At 31.4% G+C, this 23,402-nt stretch overlaps 1 protein-coding gene across 1 annotated transcript; it reads right to left on the minus strand.

Moving 5' to 3' along the window:
* Positions 1-621: 621 nt before the first annotated feature.
* Positions 622-22,439, minus strand: LOC148270852 (retinol dehydrogenase 12-like). The gene is made up of 6 exons (XM_088242131.1): positions 22,424-22,439; positions 8,505-8,635; positions 5,937-6,135; positions 4,540-4,734; positions 2,623-2,726; positions 622-822 (listed from the first exon to the last, which is right to left on the minus strand). The coding sequence occupies exons 1-6, from the start codon at positions 22,437-22,439 to the stop codon at positions 622-624; spliced, it is 846 nt and encodes a 281-aa protein (XP_088098257.1).
* Between the last annotated feature and the right edge of the window lie 963 nt (positions 22,440-23,402).

Consider the following 23,402-nt stretch of genomic DNA (forward strand, 5'->3'; position numbering starts at 1 on the left):
TTAAAACGACACAACACGGCATAGTTGAATTCAAATCGGGAGTTGCGTATTGAGCGACGTCTACAATGAAACTAATGGGTCAAAACGTAAAACTACTATTTTAAGAGTAGTTTAGTCGCGTTCTATTTAATGCGCGTATGCGGTTTCTGGACTGTTCTTAATTCTTTGGTGTATTTACTGAAAGATTCGTTAAAACTTTTGAAAACTAAAAAACCGAAAAAATTACCGACGCTCCCCTTTTGCCATCTGACTACCGAAATATCTGTTAAAAATCATAATTAAATTGAAAAAAAAATAGACAAAATAAATAATAATCGGTGTCCGACACATCTGTCATGCATTAATTTATGGTCTGAAAGCGGCGACTATTTACTATAACTATATAATGATTTATGGCGTATTCCAACTTATAATAATAAGGGCCTATCCGTGGATTGCGCATCGGTGGAATGCCCACTCATTCGTTCACTTTACTGTAATTTTTCTCACAATATGTGTATAATACCTTTTGTAATTTCCTTCACGGACATTTCTTTCACAAGTATACCTTACAGACTGACAAAACACATAGTCTTCAACCTTAAAATAAATCTGAGCTGTATAAATGCGGGTGCTTCGCCTTCAAAAGTGCTTTTCTTCGTTCCGCAGGCTGACCGCTTGTTCACTGAGTTCCCAGAGCCTGGCGGACTTCTTCCTGTCCGTGGCCACAGTAGAAGTGAAAGCTCGCCTCCCTACCGAGAAGTACTCTCCGGTCATGTTGTCCACTGCGCTGGATACACTGAGCAATATCTGTGTTTGCGCTCCTTCTCGCGGACTCTGTAAAAAAAAAACGAGATTTTAATCCTTCATTTTCTTATCGTATATCCCTGTATTCCTCATTATATTAATTCGCGCCAACCAAATATTGTGTAAACATTAAAGAAACATACATCCCTACTTATACATTATTTTGTATTTCAACAAAAAATGTAATTTAAAAAAATCATCCGCCTCGCGGTAAAATGCTTAATATTTGTCTACCACGCCAGAGATTATGGGTGCAACATGGGTGGTTGACAATTTATGAAATATTTGCAAGGTTTTTTACTTTGGAATATTTCATAGTCCCTGAGCTGGCACCTAAAGCGTGGATGCTGATCATCTTGTCTTCATGCATTTTAGAATTGGCATGTACTTAAGATATATTTTTTTACTGTTAATTCGAATGATAACAAATCCCAGTTTCGGTTAAAATTTTTGGAGTTCCTCTGTAAGTAGTTTCCAATGTATTTTGTTTTACATATGTATGTAGAGCTACCAAAAGTGGATAGGTAGGTAAGTACTTATATAAGCCAGCGAAACGATCCGGCTCGAACGACAATAATTTTATATTGTAGCTGTAGACTGTAGTATAATGAATGGCGATACTTCTCTGTAGATATTTATTCTAAGAAGTTAAAAGCTGTAGATTTCAGTAGTTCAATCACAAATTACTATAGACGTGTCTGAACTAATTGTGTCTGAACCCCACTCTACCACAACTCGATTGCCACTTTCCGTCATTGAGTTATTTGCAACTTGTTGAAAATTGCTACAAAATTGAAACATTTTGGTCAATCTTAAGAAATGTTTCTTTTAAAATATAAAATAATCATATTTATTCCAGTATTCTGAGTCTGTTTGATCATTAGATTTTACTTCCAAGGATATTATAATGGCAACACTTAATGTTATTAATCAACTCTTTGACTTCACTGAAAGCAACATTGAAAATTCACTCACTAACCCGAATGAAATAATTAAGAGTTGTAGTAGCACAGTTTGAAGGGTAGCATAATAAGTATTTAACATGCCTTTAACGAGCTTCGATGAGGCTCGGATCCCATTAAGTCACTCCTCTCGTGGGGGCGCACAGAGGAGAAAACGCAAGTATGCAGATCTGTGTCACGGAATGTAAGGGGACGCATGTGTGAAAAAATGAACGCATTAATTTACGTTTTACATAATATGATAAAAGTTTTAAAAAATTAGCACTTTTTAAAATACGCAATGCTTTTATCGCCGTTAATGCACCTCGATGTAATATATAATCTCAATTGGTCACTTAAACCGTCCAATGACAGGTCATAAGCTCTGTTAATGCAGACTTCCATAGGTTTCCTTTTCTGCAATGTTCTTCATCTCTGCTGTAATGTATTTATGTTGGCAGGGGATGAAATTCCACCTGCTCCAAAAACTAGCATAAGCTTTTAAAGTGTTTTTTGGAGAGTTTTTTATAAATTGTAAAATTATTTTCAGGCGTTGTCTAGTACGCGGAATAATTCAATCAGATGAATGCCTTTAAGATAATCAAGGTTTCAGCTTTACTAAAACCAACAGATGGAAGAATTGAAGAATTGAAGAAATATGGATGTTCGAACATAGGAAAAATGGTAACCGTTACATATTATGTAAACCGGCCACTTAAACCATCCAATGACATGTCATGAGCCCGTAAATGCCCAGACTTCCGCTGGTTTCCTTTTCTAGAATGTCTCCGTTGTGATGTGTAATAATATTTATGTTGTCAGCCTTTTTATATCCATTAATGAATTTAAAATGAACACTGCCGAATATCAAGCCATATTATATTGTACAACTTACCATTCCATAGACCCATGCGCATATGTGGAATGCCCAGGATAAATAATCATTTCTGAAGATATCGGTTTGTACAAATCCAGGATTCAGACAGTTTACTGTTACTCCTAGAAACAAATCATTCAAATGTCATACATGTTTAATTTTTCTTGTGATTAAGGTTTTATGATTCATCAGTTGTAAATATTTCAATTAAACAATCTTGTTAACTATAAATAGCTACGACGTACATAAGATGGAAAAAAATCCATACTCGTCAGAAATCACTGATGGTCAGCCACTCCTGACTAAAACAAAAAAATTCCCGCCATCTCAGGAGCCTTCGTAACCCTATTTCGTGGATGACCCTCATAATAATCAGACAAATTGTTGTCCGATGTAGAAGGACGTAAGCTGATGATTAGGACTTAGGATATAGAGAATTTGGTATTATTTATGTTTTCATTGTATTTTTATTATTTACTTTTAAGACTGAAAAGCACACATAATAAAAAAACTGTAATTACTTTTTAATATTATTATGAAATACATAATTTACTGCCTTAGAACGGGAAGCTGTCCCTAGTTAGGCAGTTTAGATGAACCATCAGTCAAAAATATAAATGTTTACTTTTACTACTTAATTAATTTGTTGTATAAATAATTCATTGTACATTGCTGTATATCTAAAAAAAAAAAAAGTCAAAACACATTATCTCAATTGAATGTTAAAGTTTGCATCCAGGTGGACGAGGCATACAGTTTTAGTGTGAAATAGAACCAGAACCAGAACCAAAACCCCTAAACAAGTGTTATCGACTCGATTACTCTCGGGTAAAAATCCTGAAAACGAAAATTAGCGGAGATAGTCTGCCTCGCTGTGATACAGGAAGTTTTGGTTTTAAATATTGTTTTATTACACAACCCTCTATTCCAACTTTAAAAAAAAAATTAAAATTTAATACGACATTTTTTAAAATCAACATCCTGTAGATTTTAAATGCGTTAGAGTGAGTTTTTTAAACGCGCCAGCTTAAGTTAAACCACCAGTATACCAGTATGGTACGATAAAGGCCGATGATAAAAAACTGTAAAGAGGGAATTTGCATAGGTAGCTCACCAGACAAGTTCAATTTTCGAAAGTACCATCCAGAGCTTTACTAGCTCATATTTTTGTATGCCGGCCTCGTTGTGTAGTCAGCGCGTTTGCCCGCCATGTAAGAGGTCTGGGATTCGATTCCCGACATGGTTGACATGAAATATTTATTTAAAAAGAATTACACAAGAATATTTCATAGTCCCTGGACTTACACCTGAAGCATACGACTTATCATCAAACCTTCAGTTACAAAAATAATAAGATACGCTGCTCCAATGCAGTGCCGTATGCACCATGAGGTGTGTAAAGGGATTGATGATTATGATGATACTTTATGTGAATTGATTGTTAAAATTACTAAGTGAATAATGAATGTTTTAGTAACATTTTTCATTTTTACAATTACATATGAATTACCTAAGCATAAAAACCAAGCACTATATATCAATACAGTTTTTGTGTATAATATTATTATAATATTGTTGAACTTATATGCTCAAATGAATGTCCTTTAGGGAGATTCCTTTAAGTTTAGAAAAGGCTTACGATGTTCGAAAATATTATAACGCATTCAGCTTTGGGTAGCTTTAGGTAAAAGTGTATAAAAAAATACACTGTTTATAATAATCTGATGATTTTTATAGTACCCTTAACACGTGCGTATTTATAGCTTTCACATGAAGGGGGGGGAGAGGTTCTAGATATATAGGAACCCAGTGTTCCCAACGATGTATTTTGACCTAGCTTTGTTTTGACTTTGTAAGGAATTAAGAAATAAGCGCCGCGCCAAAGTGACGCTACTTGGAAATAATGCCTACAAAATTGTAATTCAAAACACTTACCTGTTCCTTTGAGTTTGTCGGCTAATTCAATTGTGAAGTAGATATTCGCAAGCTTTGAATTACAATAATACAAAAATAGATTCAATGGTGTATTGTTTAAGTTTGTCTCCAATTTTCCTACTTTCAGTTTCGCAAAATTATGAAATATTGACGAAACATTAACTATTCGACTTGGTGCAGATTGTTTCAATTTGCCTGAAAGTAAAAAAATGATTTTCACTACAAATATCTAATACTGTTTAAGCAGAAATATAACTCAATATTCAAATTACCACAATGCTAAATTTAATTACAATATTTGAGTTTGTCCAAATGTTCGTAGACAAAAGACTGGATTTCACCGCCTCGGGAGTCATAAGATTAACAAATTACAACAGGGATGGAGAATACCTTAAATAAGGGGGGAATATGGAAGTCTAGGCATTTACAGGGCTAATGAACTGTCATTGACTGGTTTAAGTGGCCACTTTACACACTGTGTAACATTCACTATTTTGCCTATGACTAACTATGACTAAAATCAACAAATGAAAGAATTAAAGAAATGTGGATGTTCAAACATAGGCAAAATGGTGAATGTTACACAGTGTGTAAAGTGTAAATGCCTAGACTTCCATATTCTCTTATTTAAGGTATTCTCCATCCCTGTTGTAATTTGTAAAATTTAATGTTATTTCGCGATTTCCAACGGCCGTCTTTCTAATATTTTTTGTCTAACAATATATCAAATGTTCTAACTTGCCAATTGGAATTTTACTAAAGAGAAATGGCCAATAATAATTGCTCTGCATGGTTACTTCTATTCCATCTTCAGTTAAGTTACGTGGAGTTCCACTACATCCAGAAAAAAGTCTAGGCATTTACAGGGCTAATGACCTGTCATTGGCTGGTTTAAGTGGCCACTTTACACACTGTGTAACATTCACTATTTTGCCTGTGGCTAACTATGACTAAAATCAACAAATGGAAGAATTGAAGAAATATAAATGTTCAAACATAGGCAAAATGGTGAATGTTACACAGTGTGTAAAGTGTAAATGCCTAGACTTCCATATTCTCTTATTTAAGGTATTCTCCATCCCTGTTGTAATTTGTAAAATTTAATGTTATTTAGCGATTTCCAACGGCCGTCTTTCTAATATTATTTGTCTAACAATATATCAAATGTTCTAACTTACCAATTAGCATGTTACTAAAGAGAAATGGCCAATAATAATTGCTCTGCATAGTTACTTCTATTTCATCTTCAGTTAGTTTACGTGGAGTTCCACTACATCCAGCATTATTAAGGAGGATGTCTATACGGTCTTCTTCTTCCAAGATTTCCTTAGCACATTTTCTAACTCTTTTGGAGCAAAGTTTATTTTCTATAGCAGATATGAAATGTTCCTACTTACCAATTAAAATGTTAGTAAAGAGGAATGGCCCATAATGATTGCTCTGCATAGTTATTTCTATTCCATCTTCAGTTAGTTTAGGTGGAGTTCCACTACATCCAGCGTTGTTAAGAAGGATGTCTATACGGTCTTCTTCTTCCAAGATTTCCTTAGCACATTTTCTAACACTCGCCAGTGAAGCAAAGTCTATTTTCTTTAACTGAAATACGACAAATAAAAAATAAACAATTACTCTAAAACATTTTAGTTTGTAAGTGAAAATTCTTGATGAAATTTCATTGTAGAAATAAAAGACGAGTGATTTTGAACCGGTTTGTTGTCCCGAGTAGTATTGTGGACTTGCGGGGCAAAGGTCCGAGATTCAAATCCTGCTCTACCACAACTTGATTTCCATTTTTTCAGCACAACTTATTTTTTGCGACTTTTAGGAAATGGTCTGAAAATTTAATAAATATTTGAGTAAATAATAAGTACTCAAGTATTTCTCTTTCTTAGTAAAAAAAATGGTTACTTTAATCCACATATTTGGAATATCCAGTGACCGGTTTTATCGCTTTCGCGACATCTTCGAGACTGGTATCTTTATTAGGAAATTCAATGTATTTACACAAAACAGAGGTAAGGATAGAAAATTCAAAATTTTATTCAATGAATTTATTTTTGTCTAAAGGAATTAACCTTTTGCTCACTAAGCATCCATAAATTACATATGATCCGAACGGGGGGACCAAACGACCCCAGCGCCTACTTGTATATGGCGTCAGAAGAATAAAACGTTGGACTCGTTTATGACCGTGCAATAATTTATTCATGTTTTCGCGTACACATATTTTACTCATTCGTGTATTTTATTCATTTTTGTTAGTTTGCCGAATGCTTATGTGCATTGCAAGTAAAATTGACCCTTGTATTATTTGCATCTTTTTTGGTTTAAATATTTAAAAAAAACAAAACAACTATTTCAAAATTTAAAAACAAAAACAGGAAAATTTCACGATTACAATAAATATACGGCAAATAGCTTTAATAATACTTGAGTTATCGAATTAAAATCGATCTGTGGGGGATTCGAATCCCCCCCCCCCCTTCGGTTAACAAAGTGTTTCTGGTTAACTAATGAGTTGATATAACCAGAAACACCTTGTTAATGATCCCATGGACAAAAATAATTTAATTCAATTTACTTTCATATAATTTTGAATTCTTTATCCTTACCTCTGTTTTGTATTTACATTGATTTTTTTAATAAAGACATCAGTCGCGAAAGCGATGAAACCGGTCACTAGATATTCAAAATTTGTGGATTTGAGTACCACTCGTCTTTTGAATTATATGATAAACTTCAATTACTCGTATATGGTTTAGAAAATGAGAGTAATAACAAAATTACAAATGTAAATATATCACAGCTTTTCACAAACAAAGTTTAGACTTTAGAGTCTAAAAAAAAAAAAAACAAGTAGAAAAACACGTAGAACCAATTTAAGTCGTACCTATAGGTCGTACTTATCAGTAGTTCTTTGAAACCCTTCAAATCAACATAAACTCAAATATTTTCTTATGAGGAAGTAACAGTAAAGAAGCTTTTTGTTTTGTTTTTAAGAAAAAACGTATTTATTTGAATAAAATTAAGATATTACAACAGAGATGAAGAAAATTTTAGAGAAGGTAATAAAGAAGTCTAGGTATCGACTTACGACCTGTCATTGGCTGGTTTATGTGGCCACTTTACACACTGTGTAATATTCACCATTTTGCTTTTGTTTGAACATCCATATTTCTTCAATTCTTCCATCTGTTGATTTAAGTGAAGTTAAATAGCTTAAACCCTTATTGTTGTGAATAGATTTATCTGATTATTTCACATACTAGGCAACGCCTAAAAACAATTTTCCAATTTTTAAACTTCTTCTTGGACCAGTTGGTTTTGACGAATTGCTTTTAAACATAATATATTGCTTTTTTTATCGTAATACATTATTATTTTTTAAGTTGTTTTTTAAAAATAACTTTAAGTAATTGTCAGTAATATTGTTTATTGTTTCATTTATTATTGTTTCTTATCTGTTCTTTTTCAAATTTCTTAAATACATTTTTCCTTTTTAAAAATGTATTTCTTTTTCATTTGAGTATGTATTTTATTCTTATTTATTATTTTATTTATTTTATTTTAAATATTGTTTCCACTTATATATGTCAATACTGACAAGATGCCTTCAACGACTCTTTTTTAATTTTGATTTAATTTATAAACTAAATTTATTGTTCTCAAAAACATAAAAATAGTTTATTGATAACCTTAGTACGTAATACAATATATTAACTTGAATGGTCCATTAGAATTAAGTCTAATCTTATATACTATAACTATGTACTTGTACTGTATGTTTTCTGAATAAAAGAAACCAAAAAAAGTTATGTACAAAATATTTATTTAATAATTTGTTCATCACAATAAAGAAAACCTTTTAATAAAGACCGGGGTTTAAATATTTATAAAACCCTTTAATAAGTGTTAACCCTTTAATAACCAGTGTTAAAATATTTCTATAAAAAAACTGTACTTACGATAAGGTTGAAATTTCCTGTTTCCAAAATAATTGCAGATCTAACTTTCTCCCCTTTTACCATATCCCTACATAACATTATTACACGTGCTCCTCTTCCAGCGAAATCCTTGGCAGACTCCAGACCAATACCTGAAATAGTAAATTTGTTTCAGTATTAAATCCATGTTATGTGTTTTAGTTGTTTTAGTTTTTTTTTAATGAGAATAAAATATTTCACCCCACGACTTAAAATAATTTTATTGTTAATTTATATTTGATTTTAACCGATCGACAGGTTACTTAATGAATCCTTATAGATTAGTATTTAAGAAATAGTTAATAAAATATGTCCAAAATGTATTCAAAATAACATTTAAATAACAAAATACGTAAAGAGATGAAAAAAACCTGCTGATAAGACATCCACACCTATTGGTGCATAGAACACTGCATTGGTACACCAATCGCAGCGTATCTTGATCATTTTTGTTACATAGGATCGGTTAGTTTCATTTGTCGAAAAGTGAGCTAATTATTCCCCTTTTGTATAACTGTCCTTGCTATAGGAACACATAAATAAAACTGTCTTTATTGATACAGCATAGCATACGGTTATGTATGGAACAGCATATCGGACTAATGGTTTCCACGGCTTGCTAGTATATACTATATACGCACTCTTTTGTCCAAATTTCGGATGACCGTTTTGCATAAATGTGGCTGAATTTCGTTAATGCAGCGCTCAATTTACTTCTTCAAGGCGTAAGTGATCGTGAAGTTATTGGCATAAACTTAAAAAAACCCAAAGAAAAAAGCCCAACGGCGTTAAAAAGCATGATCTGGGTGGCCAATTTTGATCAGGGAAATTACGCGACCAGGAAATTAATCATGCAGTAATTGATTTGTTTCTCCGGCTGTATGGCGTGTGTGGGTACCGTTTATTCACGTGACGGGGTGAGTTGTCACAATCGCTTTTTTTTTGTTCGTTTCCAAATATTTATCCTACTATTCTATTTTAGAAAAGGATAGATCTCTGTGTATTTATAATATTTAAAAATTACTTGTTAAATTCTATAAAAACCGTCATAAGACGTTAAAATAAATAAATATATAATACTTAACAATTTGTTGGATGGTTATAATAATAATATCAATATTTTTTAATCTAGTGAAAAGGCTAGCGTTAGCGCCAATTCCGCAGCGCGGGGGAGTATGTTTCGGATTCATTTTCTTTCATTCAAGTGTCAAGCCATTCCTTCCTTTGATTTCGGTGGTCCTTGTTTTGAATCCCAATGTACCTACTCCTCCCTGACGGCGAGTCAAGAAAGCAACGCGCGACAACATAACGAAAACCGTACCGCGAGTGTGACAGTGATTTCGAATCACCAACATACAAGAAAACGTGCAAAGTGACCAGTGCAAACGATAACGGTGTCTTTCTGGACCAGTGCCAAAGGGAGGAAACCGTAAGTTCTTACTCCTCTCATTAATTCCAGGATTGACAATCAAAACCATAACGTCAATTAGTTTACCTAAAATCAAACGTTCCCCGTTTTCTTTCGAGCACGCGTATCGCGAGAGGGCAGGCCTTGTTTACAGTCCCGAGGTCGAAGGTATCGAGCAACCAACATTAGTACGAAGCCAAATTTCCAAATTACGTAAAACGAATTTCAGTTTCGTAAAACAACATAGAAATTACAAACCTAAAAATAAAACAGGAAAATTTCTAATAAGATATAAAAAAAATGGAACGAACAAGAGTTAAAAATCAGCAAATGGTAAAAATAAAAAGGAATGATTTGTTTCAGAAAATAAATAAAATAAATAAGATCAACATTTGCACAACGGATCTTACCTACTTTAGAAACTGCGGTCCGTTCAGTCCCGATTTTCGATTGAATTAAAACTCCGTTTAGTCGGTTTTCATTCATCCGGATGGCCAAATATCTGGATCGTTATCAGGAAATAAAATAGCGTATGCGAGACCTCGCTGTTTGTAAACAAGTTTCCTGGTCAAAACAATTAACTTCGCTGGACATGTTTAAGTATTTTTTTATGTGATTCCAATTCGCTGTATTATTTCAAAGGCAATAAAAAAGGATCTTAGAATAAATTTTCCGATTTATTTCAAAACATTACGTTAATTTAATGGATATCGTCTGGCACCCCAATCCGAGTAATTGTAGTTTTACTTTACATATTAAGTTTCAATTTCATAATACCTAGACAGTATTCAAAGCAATGGTGCATTAGTATGCGATAATGTTAGTTTCTTTGATACGAAATGTTTGTTTTTTTAGTTGCTTTGAATTAATTCTAATGTTAAATAAACAAATATGTTGGTTAAGTATATTCCAATAGGTTTTAGTCACATACATAGTTTCACCATTTCATTGAAAAGTAATTACACACAATAGCGCCCATTTTTTTAGTGAAAGAAACTGTCTATTGAATAGATTGGCTTTCAGTATTATTCTCGTACCTACGTATAGATTTTATAGTAGGTTCAGATGTATTGCACAATGTACAATGTACATGTACGCACACATTTTATGTATATATTCATGCTATATTAATACTAAGTTTCGATTTCAGCAATAATAACTTTACGTGCGGGCGTACAGTGGTTTTTTAGCTCCGAAACACTTTACGCATAAAATAGATAAAAAGTTAACTTATGCACAAGGATTTAGTTATTAAAACAAAAGTATAAATATGTTTTTCGTGTGTAAATGAAGAACAATAACGGTGATATATTTAATAATATTTTTTGAGGGTTGGTACTCCTCTATTTATTGTCGAAATTATAAATTAGCATAATTGAGCATATTTGACAGTTTTAAAGTAGGTAGTACATCAAATTTCGATTTTCAAAGTACGTAAGAAAATGTTTTAAGAAGCATTCGGTAGCTGTAGTCAATAATAGCCGGCTACCGAGAAGAGATGGTTTCTTAAGCGAACGAGGCAATACAGACCATAACTCACGGATGCATAGACAGAAATGAGAGATTGCTTCGGATAAAAACAGTAGCCATTATTTTTAACAGAAGAGTGAAAGAAGGACAGATACACCTCAACTGTGATTTGATCACTATCAGACCAGAAAAATATGTTAAATATTTCACATACTTTGCAAACCATATCGAAATAGTCTGCTATAAAGCCTAAAAAATATTCAAAGCAATCGAAGCTATTTTTGCAAATACACCTGGCCCAAAAGCAAAGAAGAGAAGAATGTGTCCATAATAACGTAATAAATGGGAGAAAACGCCAGAAAAAAAGGTGAACCGCGAGAAAATTCTAACTGTACGGAGATATAAAGCCCTTCTTGTGCGCAGCGCATACAAAACGACATCAACAGACGCTGCACTGATATTAGCTAGTCTGGTTACCTCTTAGCTAAGGAAAGGAAGGAGATTTCTATATATATCCTATGAACAGAGAAAAAGAAGGTCCGGAGCTGTGAAAAAATACGAAAGCTGACATTAGGAAGATGGCAACAAGAATGGGAGAGAAGTCTAAAAGGTCAAAATTTTTGAAACTATTGAAAAATTTTACTCAAATTTAACAGACTACAAATAACCATTTTGACTGTGACTCATTTAATTCAATTAATTTTGATATTAGGAGTAAAAAAAAATAATAAAAAATAGTTCCATGTTTTACTGAATTTAGTAAAAACACAAGACATAATAGTACATATAGAAAGTCAACAAAAAAAAACATTCCCTTATCCCATACCCTATCTCCCGAGGTTAGTGTGCATACAGAATCTGCCAAGCATACTCCGCATGACAGGGTATCACACTCTTTCGTAACACAGAAATTACTAATAATATTCATACACGTACAACAACGTTTCAAATGCCGTTCATATAAGTTTTACTCAAATTTAAAAATATTTTCAATCCTCAATACTTATCTTCATCGTCTCTAGAAAGTTAAATTTTTGTAAATGTATTTCGAGAATTTCTTAGATATACCGATTTGGGAAACATTGATTTTTCATTTATTCTATTAAATTGATTTTTTCTTTCACCTCTTGAAATATTTATGCTTAGTTTATTTATACTGGGCCATAGTCATAAACTTGGTATAAAGTATAGTGGTATAATTCGGACGGGAATACCATCCAAATACTTAGGCGTAACTTTACCCCGAGTTTATGAGTAAGGCCCACTGTGTTTTATTGTTTGTAAATACGTAAAACTTAAGTATATTGATAATAAAGATGGTATTCCTATACGAATTATACCACTATACTTAGGCGTAATTTTACGCCGAGTTTATGAGTAAGGTCCACGGTGTTTTATTGTGTGTATAATATATGTAAAACTAATAAAATCAGTATTTCCAACCCTCTTTGGATTTTTTTCCTTATTATTTTATTCTGTTTTATGTTATGTTTGTATACTATGTAATATAAATATAACAAAAACGATAAATAAATAAAAAAAGGGTGAAACAAGGTTAGTTAGTTATAGGTAATGTTATTTTACTTTTACCCGTCGGCGTTTGGTGATTACGCAACACGCAAAAGTAAGATGTTGCTTCGTCTTACGCAGACCCAGACATATACATATGACATGCTGTATGTTGTGTGTATTATTACTTTCTTTTTTCATCCTATAATAACGTAAGAGGATAAAAAGAAACATAAGTACTTGGGCAAGCAGTAAGTACTGCCTCAACTAAATATGGCCCGGAGCCTAACGAGGCCAGCACAATACATTTTCTCCAACGGAATACTATAAAAAAATAATGTATACAAACGTATCACATAGAAATGAGGATGTGATTTACGAATTTATTTTTAAATAGTGTTTACTTCGAAAAATCAAACATGTATTTTTTCTCGTTTTGGGATTTTTGAGCGAAAATAAATAAGGTTTATTATTATTAAGGTTTATTTTCAATTTGTTTCTATTTTATTATTATCTAACGTTATTTGCTAAAGCAATATTAAACCTTCTCAGAAATAAATTAATTCACATGGATATAAAAAAAGGGATTTTCAGTATTTTTCTTTTTATTGAGTTTTTTTTTTTACAAAATACATTTTTAAAATACAAAATAGGTAAATATACAGAACATCTTATGTATAACGTTTCTACCTCTCTAATAAAGTAGATACTTGTGTTTAGAGAGGGAGTTCTTTTCACATTTTTTTTTTATATAAACAAAGTAAATTAAAACAAAGTAAATTAAAATTAAAATTAAAAATAAACAAGGTAAATTAAAAATAAAAAATAAACATTCTTTGGTATGGAGTCTAGGAAGGGGTGAGTCTTAAATGTTTTTTAATTTTAGTTTTAAAAGTTTGATAATTTTTTATAGATTTTAAGTTTTCCGGAAGTTTATTAAAGTTTTTTTTACCTATGTACGTATAATGGTTTAACGCTGCTGTTGTTTTACATCTGTGCAAAATTCAATTACTAGAAAATCTAGAGTTACTTGAATTTTGCACTTCAATTGTTTTTTCTTTAAAAGTTTGTAAGATGGAGGCTTTATTAAAAACTTCTTCAATTGTTGGTATATTAAGTTCTTCGAATACTAGTTTTGATGGGTAAGTTCTGGGCTTTTTAAGAATTATTTTTGCAATCTTTGAATAATAGAGAGTGATAAAGTAAGTAAGTTAAAGAAGTTATTTTAAACCCATTGATTTTTACTGTTATATTTGGGATACATAGTAATAAACCGGTTATAGCTTTATATTTTACATCTACATTCCAGGTAAGTTCGGGTAGGTTTAAATATTTTTTTAAAATTTCTTTTTAACATTTCTATTCAGTCAATATTCAAATTATAAAAATCAATAAGAGAGGACTTCGCTTAAAAAAACGAACAAACCTGTCAAAATAAAAACTGTAATATTAACACTATCCGAAAAACAAATTAACAAACACAAGCAATTGAAAAATATACTCGTCGCTTTTTAATTTCATAATGCAATATTAATACAATTCACATTTGATCAAAATCTTCATGATTCTAAATTTCGCTCAACGAAGTTTGTCAAAAAGTCTCCGGAAAATATCAATCATTCCGAATTTAATAAACTGCCCGATGAACTAAAAAACAAAAGTCAAATAGCAAATCTAAAAGTGTTGCAATAAAAAAATACTATTGATATATTTTTTAATGGCGATAGTAATTAATATAATTTATTGCATATTTTTATTTTAATTTATAATTTAGTGCATAATACTGTCTTGGTACAGGACCTCGAATTACATGTTTTATACGTTTGATTCATATTATTAATTGTAGTGCTTTCACACACATAGATTACGCAACTCGGTTATAACCTGTATAGTCTAAGCTTATAACCGAGTTGCAAAGTTTAAACCCGCGCTGTGCCAGCGGGTGTCCTGCAAGACATCGGACCCTCCCTCGGACTGTGTTTTAAGTTTATAATATTATGTTTTCTTACTATGTATTTTTGATTTTATTAACTGATATTGTGTATTGTCACAAAAATTATTTATTTTTATGTACCATCTCAAATGAATATTTTTATAACTCCAGGGTCTTTTATCTTTAATTTTATCTACAAAGTAAAATTGAGTTTTATTTGTTTTTATTAATATTAATTTTATTTATTTTATAAAAATAAAAAACTATTTAAAAAAAAAGAAAAAAAAGTACACATTATACTCCCAGGAGTTATTAAATAAACTCATTTGGGACCGTACATAAAAAATACATTTTTTTGACAATACATAATATCATACATATATATATAAATTACATTAATAATTATCAATTTCAAATTTAGCTCATCGGGCAGCTTATTATATTCGGAATGGCCAATATTTTCCAAAGACCATTTGTTTTTTTTTTCTGTATGAAAAATATAATATCGCTGCTTAAATTCAAAAGGGCCACAAATCAAAAAGTGTTTTTTTTGTAGAACCAATAAAATATATAAAATATTTTTTTATTCTTATTATTTTTTTATTTATGTTGTAAATATTATTAAATGTATTTTTAAAGCTGTATCTATCTAATTATGGAGTTTTGTGTTAACTATCGCCTAGAAAGCTCTGAAGTTAGTCACCAAAACACAAAATTCCAAAAGAGTCGGGTGATTTGGGTAATTTATAATGCGAAATCCAAGTCTTTTTATTATAGAAAAACATGACCGATTTAAATCTCGTTTTTGCAATAAAATAAAATTTCGAGGTTTTAGATTTGTAACGCTTTTGAATTCAAGCCGCGATATGTTGCGAATATTTTGTTTTAATTACAGGTCACCGACGAGTATACATTGCATTTTCATACAAATATACACATTTTTGTACATAAATATCGATGTTACTTTTATAACGTCGCGAGGAAGAAAGCGTTCATAATCGCGGCCCTGGGTAATATTAATAATTAAAGAAAGAAATATTAGCCGTAGAATAGACTTTTATCTCGCGTATTTTGTATGTAAATACGCGAGATTTAAGTGTTTTCTACGGCCTCGAGAGCGGTTCAGAATAGCACCGCTGGGGTGGTATTCTAAACGTAAAAGTGCTCGTAGAAAACGCATTTTTAACGCTTATTTACGAACTAAATACACGTTTACACAGCGATCTCTTCGCGCGCAATCCCGTTCAGAGTACCAGCCCTGGGATATAATAAATTTTTAATATATTATTTGTAAAAAATACATTAAAAAATGTAGGTTTATTTTTACACATTTTTAAATTATTTATTTACCAAAACTAGTGGATTCTTATTGAAATTATCGGTAACATATAATACGCATCACCGTGTAAATGTGAAAGTAAGTTCTATTTTAAGTATATTTATGTTTGCGAACAACGCTTTTATCTACCTATTGCTTACATAATTAATTTGATCTTTGATTTTGCCATGTGCTGCTCTTAGTACCTAAGTTACATCGCCTTTGTCATTTCCACCACAAGAACAGTGTGTTCCCGAAAGCATTTTAAATGTTGCACTTTATTTGGTTTTTTTTTTCGTCACCGCGTAATGTTTCCCATTGCGAACGATATAATCTTAACGCACATGTAAGATAATTATATTTAAAAAAAAAACTATTTGTCAATTTCTCCTAAAATTTCATTGTACACGCGGATCATTGACTAACACAACGGAGTAGATAAGTTAAGGGGCATTTAATAAGAGTAATTTAACTAATGAACTTTGAACGTAAAAAAATAAAACGAATTATATTTTACATAAAACGCATATTAATATGTCATGTTAAATAATATTTGATGTTTTAAAGATAATGTCGGTCAAATGTCCACCTCGGCGTTGTTTAATCCGAGAAGTTTAATTTTTATCAGTTCTCTCATTAGGTGAGGTAGCGTAAAAAAATTACTACCCTGGCAACACTAACAAAATGTCCATTTTGTTTTCTTTGACAATCTGACAGACGGAAAAATAATTAAATTTTTAAGTAATGATTTTGCTACTTACACATGCATTTGCTACTTATACATGAAATGTTATCTCATCCTGATTTTTTAAGATCCCAACAATATTTCTTCACTTTAAAACGACACAACACGACACAGTTGAATTTATATGGTAGTTGCGTACTGAGCGACGTCTACAAAGAAACTAATGGATCAAAACATAAAACTACTCTTTTAGTAGTTTAGTCGCCTTCTGTTTGATGCGCGTATGAGGTTTCTAGACTATTCTTTTTGAGTTTGTTTTACCTCAGATATTAAATACTTTACTTGCTTTGTTATTTCAGTTTTATGTACCTATATATCATTTCTTATTATTATTAAAATCCCTTTATGTAAACACTTTCCAGTCCGAAAATGATTTTGTTGTAATTTCTGGGCGTACAATTTTTTTCGTATGATTTAATAGTATATAAAAAACTAGCTGACGCGACAGATGTTGTCCTGCCCGAACGTTAGCTTGCCTTGGAAAAATAATTTTTATTAATACATAGGTAATAGGTACTTGTCTAGGTACTTGTTTGTGATCAAATTCCAAAACTAAAAAATTGTTGATATTCATGTATTAAATTTAAGTTGGTACTTGTTTATGGTTGAATTTCAAAACATAAAATAAATATTTTTTCAAATATGGCTTTCTTTTTGCAAACGTCAAACTTCGGTTTTCTCATCAACAGAGGGGTGTACTTATGTAGGAGTACGATTTTTAAAAAAAATATTTAATTTAGCATTATTTTAGTATTACCAAAAATCCATTGAAAATAAATAACTGAGTAAAAATTAAAGTAAAAAAGAATTTAAGGAAATAATCTGATTGAGATCCACTAAAATCAAATGTTTTTTGTAAACATTCAAAAATAAACTTTCTTTATAGACAAAAAAAACAACATCTTTCCATTTTTTGTAAATGCATTCTCCTCGAATGCAACCCTGGTAGACCGATGAACAAAACATTTATGATCTTTACTCCTTTTTTACACAATAGATAAGGATTATTAAGCCGTTAAGAAGGAGTTCAGTGACATCACACGTACAGAGGAATTGTATATATATAAATATGATTCAAGGAGAAAATACACGAATACGTTTGTATTAAGAAAAGTCTTCCTTGTATGCATTGCGAAGTAATGTTGAAATTCCGCATTGTGAGATATTTTAAGATCACACTGTCACTCCCACAGCCTGCCTATTCGTAACGGGACGGGTTTCACGACTTGCTCGCTAATTTACTTTCTTTCCTACGTCTCATTATTTTATAATATACCAACGCGCGCAAACATTTTTATGGTTGTAAATCAACTTACCTCGTCGTATTAATTCGGTTACGTGATATTATGAAATGGTCGTTATAACACAAGACGACATTACGTATTGAACATATCTCTGCTGCCCTGAGGCAGATGTTGATCTAAATATTAATGTCTCGGTGCGGTGGATGAATACAAAAAACGTCTTTGAGAAGACTGTAGACATTTACATGTCCTTTAACTCTTGTGTGGCTGTGATGTCATACTAGTCTACACACAAAACCAGACTTAATATATTTTTTAATTTAATTTATTTATTTGGAAGTTCAACAAGGATACATAAAATACATATTTTTTTTTAATAAGCATTGCTAACATTCTTCATATATATCCCCAATTATAAAACTGCACCATCTTTCATAAATTTTATAAAATAAGTGTGTAGCTTAATTAAAACAATTTAAGTTAAAATAAAGATTGAGTGAAAGATAAGAATAAAGATTTTTATTTTTTATTTATTTATCAAAAGCATAAAAAAATTAACATATACGTCAAGTCCTACTGAACTGCATAAAATGCAGTTCGTCAGCAGGTGCTTATAGTTAAGTTCTAATAAATATACGTAATCTTATCTCTTAAATTCTATAAACATATAAAAACTCTTATTACGTACTATGGAAAAAAAAGGAAAACATGTACGTGGAAAATAAAAAACTGTCCAAATAAAAGAAAAACACAAAAAAATCATAATATAAAAAATCACGTTCTAAAAGCCAGATTCTCAGCAGATGTCTTTCTCTTGAGCCAGATAAGTTTTTTTAGATTTTTAATATTTAATGGGAGCATATTATTAAGTTAAAGAGATAAAATTGAGTTAAACATAAAAAATTAAATAGAATAGAGAAAGAAAGAACATATAAGATGTAATAAAATAAAAAAAATATATATACATACACAAAAATAAAGATTAGTCATTTGATTTAAGACTCATAGTAATATTTTTTTAATAAATATTTGCTCTATCATGATAAAAGTCAATTTTGGCCTTTTCTCTATACTGTTTTAACATTCTTGCAAGAGGGTTGCAATATGCCATATTGTTTGTAATACCTTTTTTTATTTTATTTTATATACCTCTGTTATTTTTTTAAAGAAAAAGCTGTATTTTTTGTTTCCTTCAAATAAACATTTTCACACCGGATTTGGAAAGAAAAATTTGTAAAACTGTGCTCGATTTTAATACAAAAAAAATATCCTTTCTACGCGAATAATGAATGTGACGTCAGTACAGCAATACACATAAGAGAGAGCACGAGGGTATAACTTATAACAAGGAAGACAAATACCATGTTCTGTGGTCGGTGTTTGTGTGAAACAGATTCAGTCGGCCGTTGACAGTGATGAAGAACGCATACATGTATGATTTTCAATTTATTTTGCTAAACAAGGCTAAATTAGATGTTCATTTCTATAAATGGCATATTAAACAGTATGTCTCCATGTTTTTTTTCAAATGTCTGAGCTTAAGAATATTCTGATTTTTTTATGTTTTTCCATCGTAAACAGAAGGACAAGAGTTGCATTTTAATTGGTAAACACCTGAATTATTGAATAAACTATTTTTATCTTTATTATTTTGCAAAATACTTGTAGATGGACATGTGAAAAGTTGGAATAATCGGCGTGCGTGCATCAGAAGATGAATGAATGTAGATGAAGCGAGATCTGTATGCAATAAAGAGTGATCTGGCGTGATGGTTTGTTTGTTTGTTTATTTAGCAATAATTTACCATTATTGTTGCTTGCATAAAAAGCAGGTTTGATATTATTTAATAAAAATTTGGATGCATTTACGTAAAGAATTCTTCATCATTTATTATCAATATTAGTATTATTATAATCATTGTTGACAGGATATTACAATTGTTTGATAAATTTTTTAAAAGTTTTTTATTTAAAATAGTATTTACTAAATCAATTGTTTATCTATTATTAAAGCTTTTTTTTTTAAATGAAGTTTAATTCATTTTCGAAGTTAAGTTTAGCAAGAGGAACATTTATTAAACGATCCAACATTGAATGGAATGCGGAATGTTTTTGGGAAGTAGGGTGGTTGGATAAGTTATCAATGACGATAGGCGGCCTCCGTGGTGTAGTGGTCAAGACGCTTGACTCACGCTCGGAAGGTTCCGGGTTCGATTCCCGGTGAGAACACAAAAATTAAAAAATGTGATTTTTCTTAAGTCTGGGTGTTCTGTGATATAATTCACCACTGTAATTGGGCCTCCTGGTCTGTTGTGGTGCAAAAAAAAAAAAAAAAAAATTATATCCGTGTAAGTCGGTTTTCGTCAACGTGAGTAAGTCCTCTCCTTTTTTCAACTATTTCTCAAACAATATAAAATATAATAAAATAAATAAAATAACTTTGTTTTTAACCACTTTTTTTTTCCACCTACCGGTTTCAATTTATTTTATTATAATGAATAACCACAAAGTTAGTGCTTTTAATATTAACTTTATAACATAAAATATTTTTATAATCTTATAATTGCATGTTCGTCCTAATCAGTGCATGTGCTTATTAAAATGCGCGCCGTGTTGGTTTTATATATTTATGCAACAACTATAGTGAAGGTTTTTAGTGGGTTTTGCATGTTGGTATAATTTATGTACTGACGAAGAGACGGGTACGTCTCGAAACCGGTAGACATATAAACGTCGGTAAGTGGTTATGCACAAATATTTAATTCAACAAAGTTAATGCTTCAAATATTAATAATATATAAATTAAATATCTGTACATCGTTATTTTAAAAGCATACATGTGCTTATGTGTGCCCTATTTCAAGATTCTAAATAATACAATTATAATAATAAAATATTGTTTTTAGATTTGATATTCAGATCGAAAAGGAACTTAGTTAAGTATGCGTTGTGCGTTGCGCCCGAAAATACGAAATCTACACAAACGATTAAAAATGGGTTTTTAATCATTGTTTTGTTTTATTCTATTTTATTACAAATTCAATAAAAATTCCTAAAAGACTGACAATAAACATAACATATTACAACAGAAATGAAGAACACTTAAGAGAAGGTAATAAAGAAGTCTAGGCATCTACAGGGCTTATGACCTGTCAAAGTCACTGTGTAACATTCACCATTCTGTCCATATTTAAACATCTATATCCCTTCAATTCTTTCATCTGTTAATGTTTGTAAAGGCCTTGTGTACAAATATTTGGACAAACTCAAAATATTGTTAATAAACATAACAAAAATAAAGCAGCAGTTTTGACATTATATAAGTACGTAATACGACATTTTAAAACACGAATTACAAAAATGCAAGACGAATATTTTTGCTGATAAAAACAACCCACAATAAATTGACAGGCGCCGTGGCGTAGTCGGTTATACGTCCAATTGTGAAACTGGCGTCGCGGGTTCGATTCCCGCCGGTTACAAGAAAATAATCCAAGTAAGATTATTTTCTCAATAATTGGTCTGGGTGTTGTAGTGTATTTTCATAAGCTTCTTCCTTATCCCCTCTTTCCTACCTGCTGACGAGCCTCTAAAATAGAGACCTATTGTATTATTCCTCTTTTTCGTTGATATTTTATGGTTATTAGTTGACGATTTCGATTACTCCGTATCACGGGAAAAAGTAATATTTTGTCCTGTCATATCGGTCTAGACTAGAAATGAGCATTTCGCTTATTTTATAAGAGTAACAGAGTAACAGTTACAGTTTCACAAATTAAGCTGTTTCGTGGACACGCAGACGTTTCAAAAACTACAGTTTAGTGCCGTGTGCGACGCCCTCCAAAATATGTTTAAAAAAAAAACACTACCAGTACCAAACACCACCTAAACGAAATACTGGTTTTTTACTTCTAGGCTTTTTTAAGTTCTCAATTTAAGTATATAAAATCACTTTTTTGGCTTCCCATTTATCTTATCACTTTTTATATTATGTTAAAAATAAATAAAAAAATATTTAAAGTTTTTCCTATTGCTCAATTTTTATTAATTAAGAAACAAAAAATTGCTAATTTCAAAAAACCATATATATATTTTTTTTATGTAATGCATTTTATAGTTACCTTCTTTTATGGAATAAAATTAAAATTCTTTAGGTTAAAACATTTATTCAACGCAAATGGAGACCTTTAAATTCACAAAATGTAATTTCATTTAAACTGTATAAATACAGTAAACATATTAATATCAATTTTAATGCAACGTAGTTTACTCACATGCAACATGAAACATGTTGATTTGTTTTTTCACTCACGTATAAAATTGGAATAAAACTATTTAAATAATAAAACAACTTACAAGGCAGCTGCATGCACACAAACCTCGCTTCCTTTACATTCATACATCTTCTCATGCGCGCGTGACGGTTATTCAGAACTTTCACATGTCCTTGTTTATGTATTCATGGATATCGGTCATGCCACGTCTAGCAGAGATGTGTGGCGTTCTATTCTATCTCCCTACACCTACGAAGAAACAACTTGCTGATTTATTGGATTACTGTACTACCATTCGCCATTTCATCACGCTCAGAGAGAGTGTACCGCCACACACGCCTATCCTGGCATACGTTTCTAGCTTCTTCCACATTTTTTACATCTTGTCATACATGCCCTTCGGTTCTGCCTGCTTTCGACGTGACCAAACTTAAGATTTTTGATTATCTGATCATGCCACGTCTTCCTCGGTCGTCCTAGTCTCACATTACCGTTCATTTTCGCCATATATACCTGTTTTGCCATTCTTTCATCATCCATTCGTTCCACATCAGCAAACCATCTTAGAGACCCTTTCCAATTATACCTGACTCAGATTTACACTCGCCTGATTTCATCATTCGTAACCTTAAGAGATCGCATTTCGACCACGTTTACTCGGCTTTCATACTTCCTCTGTCAGTTCGACGTTTCACTTCCATGCATAAGCGTTGGGACTAAAACTCCGTCGTGCACTGCCAGTTTAGCCTCGACAGACACATTTTCATTAGCAATTACGGCGCTTAGATAATCGTTTTGAATAAACTCACCCGAACTCGCGCCGGTCACAATGGCCGTGTGCCCATCTAATCTCTCATTTCCATCGAATATTTTAACACTCAATTTAGTTGTTCGTTTTACCAACCATATTATAAATCCCGTGAACAAGAAAAACGACACATAAATGTAAAGCGACATTTTTTTAAGAAAACAAATACAA

This window comes from Micrasema longulum, unplaced genomic scaffold (genome assembly GCF_059751315.1).
Source record: "Micrasema longulum isolate JH-2025_06_02 unplaced genomic scaffold, ASM5975131v1 h1tg003333l, whole genome shotgun sequence".
Taxonomy (NCBI): domain Eukaryota; kingdom Metazoa; phylum Arthropoda; class Insecta; order Trichoptera; family Brachycentridae; genus Micrasema; species Micrasema longulum.